The sequence below is a fragment of the Gavialis gangeticus genome, unplaced genomic scaffold, assembly GCF_001723915.1.
Source record: "Gavialis gangeticus isolate Ggan-Ray unplaced genomic scaffold, GavGan_comp1, whole genome shotgun sequence".
In the NCBI taxonomy this organism is placed as follows: domain Eukaryota; kingdom Metazoa; phylum Chordata; order Crocodylia; family Gavialidae; genus Gavialis; species Gavialis gangeticus.
In genome coordinates, this window is record NW_017729029.1 from 53129906 (window position 1) to 53138786 (window position 8881).

The 8881-nt window shown below is 46.9% G+C and overlaps 1 protein-coding gene across 1 annotated transcript in view; it reads right to left on the reverse strand.

Moving 5' to 3' along the window:
• The window catches only part of MCTS1 (MCTS1, re-initiation and release factor), an 11041-nt gene extending 9179 nt beyond the window's left edge, over positions 1 to 1862 (reverse strand). Inside the window, exon 1 of the mRNA XM_019521585.1 lies at positions 1725 to 1862. Within this exon, the coding sequence (XP_019377130.1) occupies positions 1725 to 1735 (11 nt within the window). The 5' untranslated portion in view covers positions 1736 to 1862. The remainder of the gene's footprint in view (positions 1 to 1724) is intronic.
• Positions 1863 to 8881: the final 7019 nt, after the last annotated feature.

An 8881-nucleotide genomic window follows, 5' to 3' on the forward strand; every position in this document is an offset into this window, starting at 1 on the left:
GATGTTTAACAGTGCAGGCCCGAGGACCGAGCCCTGTGGAAACCCACTGCCCACATCCCTCCAAGTCAAAAAAGACCCACCCGCCCCATCCCACGCACATCACCCCCCTGCCTGTGCCCTCCCAGGTTGCACAGTGGCAGGAGCCGCCGCCCCCCCAGCACAAGCCGCAGCTCCACCCCACACCCCACCCAGCTGGGCAGCGTCTTCCCCTGCCCCACTCACCATAGGGGGCATTGATCTGCCCCCCCACCCTTCCACCATAACAGACTTACCTGCTCAATGCAGCTGTATCAGAAATCAGATCGGTATTGGCCGATATGCCTCCATAAATATAGGCTATCAGTATCGGCCCCCAAAATCTCTATCGATGATTAGCTTAACATAATACCAGTCCCAACTTGTTAAATTATGATAAATACCCGTTTCTCCACATAGCTGATAGTGCATCATTCAGTCCTGCCCTCTATTCTGTGACATCATTGTACAATTAACTATATCATGAGTGAAGCTAACTAGACCTCCAGGCTTCCCAAAGCAGCTCTAAACTGACTAGGACCTTCCAATCTCAAAGCAGTTATTAGAGGCCTAAAGCACCCTGCAAAACAAGGTAAGCAGTCTTAATGAGCTCCAAAAAATTTGGCACAGGCTACTCTCAATAGCCAATGAGTATGTTGACACTGAGTTCATTAAAGCCCATACTTCCAGTAAGTAAGTAAGTACACAGCATTTTTCCAGTACCGGGGTATGCCCTCACATGAAAAACGTTACATAGACCAAATGCTGCATTTATACTATAGCCACCCTACAATCTGCAGGAGTGGTTCTCAACCTTTTCAGACTGACTGCATACCTTGTTAGACTCAGAGCACCCCTTCACAAGCTCTGTGAATTCGGCTGCACCCCATTTCAAAAACAAATCTATTTATGAGTGCTGATCTCTTTGCAGAGAGGCCGGATATCAGGGGCTGGGGACAGCCCAAGCCTGCTGTTATCTGCTTATCTCCTTGCACCTCCTGCAGGACCCTTCAAAAGATCTCAAGGCAGCCCAGTTAGCTCTAGACACCAATCCAGAGCACGCCAGCAGTCGAGGCGGCTTTTCTCAACCCGTGGGTCGTGACCCAAAAGTGGGCTGCAAGAATCTACGAAAGGGTCGGGAACAAGCTTTAAAAATGGATTCTCCTTTAAAAGAAAAAAAAAGGAAACCACAGCTTTTCCCTTGCAGCCTGGTACAGCCCCAGCCAACAAGGGGCTGCTTGGGCCGCCCTGCCCCACACACACTGGAGGGCAGCGGGTCAGGAGCAAGGGGCATGGAGTCGGGACTGCCTGGCCATGTTGACAAATGGGTCCTGGTGCCAAAAAGGTTGAGACCCCCCGAGCTAAGGGACACAGCACAGTCTTCACACCAGCTGGGAGCGGGCGCCCCTCCCACCGCAGCTGGTCCCCAGGGCACTGAGGCGCAGGGGCCAGTGTGGTGAGACGGATCCTGCTCCCCGAAGCCAACAGCTGTCCTGCCTGCGCCGTCTGCCCACCCGAGGCTGCAGTGCCCTCAGCAGGGGTCACCAAGGGGGGTGGGAAAAAATCATCCCTAGAGAAGCGCATGACCCTCTCGAGGCCAGGGAAGGCTGTCACCGCTCCGGGGCCCGCGTACACGGCCTTCTCCCCGGGCCCGGGCCTCCTCCTCCCGCTAGGCCACCGCCTCCCCCACCCCGTGCGGCCGCACTCACTTCTTGAACATCCTGCGGGCGCTGGATGCCGGCCGGAGGGGGCGGCAGGTCCGCGGAGCGCGGCACGGGCATCCACGGCTCCCCGCTCCCTCGCACGAGGCTCCGCACCCTCCCGTCAGCCCCCGCCGGAAGCCGGCCGCGCTTTACTGCGCGTCGCGACGCGCCAGGAGAACGGAACACGGAAGGCGGGAGGAACTACCACTCCCGGCAGGCCCCGCGCGCCAGTGCGCCCTCCCTGGGCGCAGTCCCCAGCTCTAGGGGTTAGGAGTGGGAAGAGGGGCACGCTGCTGAATCCTGGGGGCAAGGCTTTCCACCCTTGCAACGTGGGGTGTGAAGTCACCCTGAGCCCAAACACCGCTTGTAGGGCAGCGATTCCCAGGCAGGGAGCCGTGCAGTGGCACCCTGGGGTGCCTCGAGAGCGGCTCAAGGCTGCCCCAGCCTCCGTCAGGTGCACAAACGTATAAGTTGCATGATAAAAACCCAAGGATTTCAAATGGGAATCCGCCCCGTTGTCTCTCTAAGCTCTTGATTGCAGGAAAACAGATCCAGGACTTTTCCAGCCTTGAAAAAACAAGAAGTGATAACTAAGCACTACGGAAAAAAGAGACTTGGGGGTCATCATTGACCACGAGATGAACATGAGCCTGCAATGCAATGCTGAGGCTAGTAAAGCAACCAAAACGCTGGCTTACATCCATAGATGCTTCTCAAGCAAATCCTGGGATGTCATTCTCCCCTTGTACTCAGCCTTGGTGAGGCCGCAGCTGGAGTACTGCATCCAGTTTTGGGCCCCACAATTCAAAAAGGATGTGGAGAAGCTTGAGAGAGTCCAGAGAAGAGCCACGCGCATGATGAGAGGGCAGGAAAGCAGACCTTACGACGACAGGCTAAGAGTCATGAGGCTCTTTAGCCTGGAAAAGCGCAGGCTCAGGGGTGATCTGATGGCCACCTACAAGTTTATCAGGGGTGACCACCAGTAGCTGGGGGAACATTTGTTCACCAGAGCGCCCCAAGGGATGACGAGGTTGAACGGTCATAAACTACTGCAAGACCGTTTCAGGCTGGACATAAAGAAGAATTTCTTTACTGTCCGAGCCCCCGAGGTCTGGAACAGCCTGCCATCGGAGATGGTTCAAGCACATACATTGAACACCTTCAAGAGCAAATTGGATGCTTATCTTGCTGAGATCCTATGACCCCAGCTGACTTCCTGCCCTTTGGGCGGGGGGGCTGGACTCAATGATCTTCCGAGGTCCCTTCCAGCCCTAATGTCTATGAAATCTATAAACAGCTGGCGTGTTCTGAGGCTAAAGAGAGGTGCCTCAAGTGTTTAAAAAAAAAAAAAAAAAAGTTGCTTTTCCAGACACCCACAAGCTTTCCTGCTACAGCCTAGGACACCTATGGATCAGAAAGTTGGGCTGCCTGCCCCCTCAGTAAGGTAGCTCCTGAGACCTCCTCTCTCCACTATGTTGAACAGGACTTCAAGGGTCATTTAGACCAGTGGTACTTAAGCCGCAGCTCACAGGCCAGGTCTGGCCTGTAGAGCCGCATAATCTGGCCCAAGGTTTTCCCCACCAGTCAGGCAATTCCGTGGTGGGGGAGCAATAGTGATTAACACCGCAAATTTAAGCCACATGCAACTAGATTAGCCCACTAGCCCTGCGTGGAGGGATTAGGCCCATTCCTGCTCAGTTGGATTGAGCTGTGACCCAATCCAGCTGCAGGGAAATGGCCTGTCCAGGGCCCAGTACAGGAACAGCTGGACCACAACCCAAGGCAGCTGCATCGAGTCTTGGCGGGGGCAACACTAAACACCGCACTGGGCCCACAGACTGGATCCAACCCACAGATGGACCTGGAATCCATCCACCCCGCATGCTGAAAAAATCAGGGACCACAGATTTAAACTAAATGCACAGACAGATAGAGGCTTTCTTGTTCTTAAACCACCCAGACAGATATCTAATCAGCCATTTCTTCACACTCTCCAGTGAACGAAATTCCAGAATATTAAAAGAGAATCTGTAAGTTTACATCTTTGTAGAGTACTAGAATAGCAGTTGTAGGGCTTTGATCTGATCTAGAAGTCTGTGTGTGAAAAGAGAGACCCCAGAATTTAAGAAATTGGAAGTGCATTTGGATTACAGTATAAATTATCATCTAACTGAAGAGTCGTACTCTGAGTCTGCTGTTGCCAAGGAGTGATATAATAATGATCTGGACTAATAGCAAGCGACATTTTTCTTCCACAAAAACCTCATCAACAGGTTCTTTAACAACAAGTGCTGTTATATAGGAAGCTAAAGTAAGTGTCAGCGAGGTTCCCAATATTCTAGACTGGGCTAATTTTTCACCCAACACCCAATCCTTCTTTATATTGTGTATCACAATAAAGTGCAATGTAAGAGTTCAGGAGACCAGATTCAAGTTCATAAGAGACACAGGTAACAGAAGAGACTGGAGTCCATCAGAAATACTAGTAGCCAGGGAGTCTTCTCATGCAACCTTCCTGTATTTATCAACTGTATTCTCCTTATCAGAAAAGCCATCAATATGTATTGTATTCACATGACAAAGCTCCCTAAAGTCTGAAGAGGTCTAAGGGAAAAGTTTAATCATAGTTTCCAGAGGTCAGTAAATGAACTGGTTAAAGAATTAATTTCTCATTAAACTAACTGCATAGTAGCTTGAATGTGAAAGACCTATAGCCTGTCTCCCTGCCCATGGCCTTCCTGGAGCGCATTTCTAGTAGGGCTTTTTTCATTCTGAACAAATTGGGAGACAGAATTTCAATTAGTGCCATTAAAAGTCAATTAGTCTATAGGCTAATGCATCTTACAGACTTAGTAATCTTCCCTTTCTAAATTCCATCTCAAAATTCTTAGGTAACAAAATTCAATTGTATATCACCTTAATAACTATTTTCTCTCCTTTATATTTTTAACATATTTGTAGAAAGTGGTTCTCTCATCTCCCTCAGTCATCACATACTTTCACGACATGTATTTCACTCCATTAAGGTCTTTTCCTGTGAGGTGAGGCTCTTCGCTCTCTCAGAAGTCAGTCCATCTAGCCATTTTTATTGCTTCTTGTAGTCATTTTTCCTCTAAACAGTTTGTACTTTGCCTCAATATGTCTGCAGAGCTGTAACTGATTGGAATTCAGTCACTAATTCTACTGATGATGTACAAGAATTAACAGAATCCTGCTTATTCCCTCCAAGCTGTTCTGGTTCTCTAACAGTAGCCAAAGCCAGCAAGTTACAACCTGAATACACACAGGGAATAACTCTATTAAGTAAGGTATTATTCTTAGATAGTCCTTTTCCAAAAGGAAACTCTGCCCTAAATTAATGCTGCATGATTATTTTTTAACTGAGGCTCTGTGTGCTGCCCCAATATATGTTAAAAATATACCACTAGATAAGATGGAGGCTATTTACTTTTGAGGAGAAAAATAAGAGACAGTGATACTAAGTAATTATTAATATGAGGGTACCAAATCAAACCATTCATTTATTCTCTCTCGCAATACAAAGTCTTTGAAGTGAGAAGACTTAAAACGGATAAAAAAGGTTTTTTTATACTAATGTCCATTCCATGGACAAATATACTATTTGTCCATGGAATGCCTTAATTCAAATGACCTTGACATTTATACAGATCAAGATATGGTTACAATAGCAAAAAATTTTTTAAAAATTCTACAAGGACTAAATAACTTCTACAAGAGAGGAGTTAGGATGAAAAAGTCCTTGTAAGCAGGTTAAATCCATAACTGTCTCCAGTACTAAATCACGTAATTTTCTCTAAAGCAACTTAATGTCAGATACTGCACTAAATGAACCGCTAGTCTGATCTAATATGGCAAGTCATATGTTCTGGCAGGGACCAGATTTTGTCCTGGTATAATATATTCGAGTCTCTCAAGAACCATCTTCAGTTTAAATTTTAAGTCATTTTTCAAATTTATTTATCATTTAAACATTAAATGAATCCTATTTTATTGTTTGTAAACGTGTATCAAATAAGGTATATACATAGTTTGCTTGGCGTTTTTTTTACTTACTCTTTGCAAACATCTGAAAACAGATGAGGAATGGACTGGAAAGTGACCCAGTGTTACTGTATCTAGCAATTACCTCTGGTGAAATGTTACGGCTATGGTACAACAATACCTTAATTATGCTCTCAGAAACATTGCTCATTTGTTAGTTGCAGACACAGCACTGCTTTCTTCAGTGTTATTCCACTTCAAAAAAATAGTCCTTCAAAAAGAAATAAAAGGAGTAATAATTACTAATCTGTGTTGAAAAATATATACTGAAGCAGGGAGAAAAAGACACAGCTGTCCTCAAATATAGTCAAAACACAAGCTCTCTTTCCCCAAATTTCCAACCCCAAACCAATGCCCTGCCTGCTACCTGGCGAAAAAAGATCCGTTTCTCAGAAAACAGGTGCTGACCCAGACAGGGAGCCGGTCAGAGGAAGAAATCTTGGTGCCACAGGTGAGAGAAGGGTGTCCTGGACTTTCCTGCAGGATCCTGGCAGGTGGAGGAGGAGTGGATCATCTATGACCTCCCATGAAGATTCAGCTGCCAGAAGGGGGAATGGGTTCTGGTGAAGATAATTATGTTTTATAGCATTTATTAATAGTTAATACAGTATCAAGCCATAGACTGGATAAAGATGGATCTAATAGCTATATTATTTTATCTGGTTTGAATAGAAAAGACATGCATAAGTTTTATCTTCACAGAGCTAACTGCTAGAGAAAGAAAATGTATGTGTGTAGAATCTCTTTTCTACTAAAGCCAGTGGGAGTTTTACACTGATTTCAGTGAAAAATACAGGATTGAGCCATCATTCATGCCATTTTTCCAAGCACAATGACTTAGCTAATTGTAATACTGTAAAAATAACTAAAAACTAACACTTAACATAATGAAAGTTTTATAAATATCATCATGTATTCAAATAGTGAAAAAAAACCATACAGATAAGAATAGTGATTAATATAAGGAGTAGAGGCCCTCTACCAAACTTTTGCACTCCCAGGATCAGATTCTAAATAATAAATGATTTAAAACCTTTAGAGAACTTGAAGAGAAGCAAGACACTGAAATGCACACTGATGAAGGCTGAGCTATTAAACTAAAAAAGATTAAGAATAATACAAGCAAATACAATTTACCATTCTTATTACATTACTTGTAATTTTGTATTCATCCACTCATCCTGTTCTAAATTCAGCAGAGACCAAATTGAAAATACACTGCACCTGGAGAAAGCATTTATAAGTTATTTTTCTGTACATCAGTGCAGCTCAGTGTCATGTCTCAAGAGCCCTCACTATTGCTCAGACAGAAAACATATTCCAAAAAAAGCTTCAGTAAAATGACTTTATGTCTCTATGAGCCACAATTTCTGTCAAGACAAGTTAACACAGGGTTTCCTATCAGGATACAGCTGCCAGCAATCTCCCCCGAAGGAGCTCTGCTGTCAAAAAAGCAGGTGGAAGCTCCCATCAGCAGTCCTTTGAGAAATCCTGCACCAACCGACTTTCATAACACCAACAGCTTGTTTTGTCCCTTTGCCCATAAATAATTGTGAGTCCTTACTGAAGCGGAACAGCGTACTTTCGTGATTCTTTTTGTGATGATAAAAATACACAAGCGTCACAAAAAGGTGTTTAAGAAGGGATCTATAATGCCCCTCCTCCCAACACAAACCCTTCCAATTCAGAACTCCAAAAAAGCCAGTCTTATTTTGACTGTCTGCTCAGTTTCAGCCTAATGCAAACATTGTAAACCTCTTGAAAATAACCTAGCTGATATTTGCTAGGGGAAAACAAAAATTCTTCCCTTCCAAGTAGGAAGCACGTTCCAGACTTCAGTCAGGGTTTCAGAGCAGGATCAACGTCCCCATTTAAATATCTCACTTGTTTCTGTGCATTAGTTTACTTTTGAAGAAGCGAGCAGCCTAATGATGAAAGAACAAACCGAGGACCCCAGAAATCTAGTCTCTGGGTGACAACAAGTACAAGAGTTACACTGGCCTTAAAGCACGTAAAACAGGGTGCTCAACCTCCAGCCTGCGGGCCAAATACAGCCCATGGAGCTGGGGCATCCGGCCTGTGGCTGGATCGGGCGCTGGGCCAAGATCAGGCCCTGCCTCATCACCCCACATGCTGTATTGGGCTCACAGGCCAGATCCAGCCCGAGGGGGGAAGGCTGGGCACCACTGCTAGAAGACAGGCAGGGGCGGAGAGAGCGGGTTGCTGTGTTAGCCTGGCATGAGGCAGAAGGCAGGCAGACCTGCCCCCCCCCCCGAGACATCTGTAGACAAGAGAGCACCTGCTGTCCTGACCTCAAGGTCAGCAGATGCCCGTGAACTTGGGCTCAGGAAGCTTATGCTCCCCATCTCTCTAGACCAGTGTTTCCCAGCCAGCGTGCTACAAAAGTGTGCTGTCAGAAATGAACAGGCATGCCGTGGACTGTTGCCACAGCAACAAGCTACAATAGATATAAGAATAGGGAATGCCTTGACAGGTGTGCCGCGGGAAAATTTTATTAATATAAGCATGCCTGGAGCCGGAAAAGGTTGGGAAACACTGCTCTAGCCACCCAGGGTGCTGAGCTCACCTACACAGCCCCTGCAACGCGCGGGGTTAAACCTTACCGTGGAGGGCAAGCAAAGCTGCGGGGTACCCGAACCCCTACGGGCCCACACGTGGGACGCCCGCCAAAGGTTTTGGAAACAGCTGAAGCCCCAGGTGCAGGTGGAGAATGTTTGCTGGGAGCGGGGGCACTTATGGGTCTGGACTCATGGATTTGGAATTCGTTTTGGCTAATTTGGCCTCGGATACAAATTAAATTTAAAAAAAAAAATTAAAAAAAAAAATCAGGGTGCCTGAGGTACTGCATCAAGCAGCCACCTCCAGCAGCCCTGCTTTGCCCGTGCTCGCTAGTGCCAGGGGTGCAAACACAGGCAACACCGAGGGCCCCGCCCCCTCCAAGGAGACCCGCCCTCCCTGGCTACGGAAGCCCGCGGGGCTCAACCCAGAGCCGCCCCAAGCTCCGCCCCCGCACGCGGAGGGGCCGTGGCCACGCCCCCCACCGCCTGACGTGCGCACGCCGCAGCGCGCGGGGCACAACG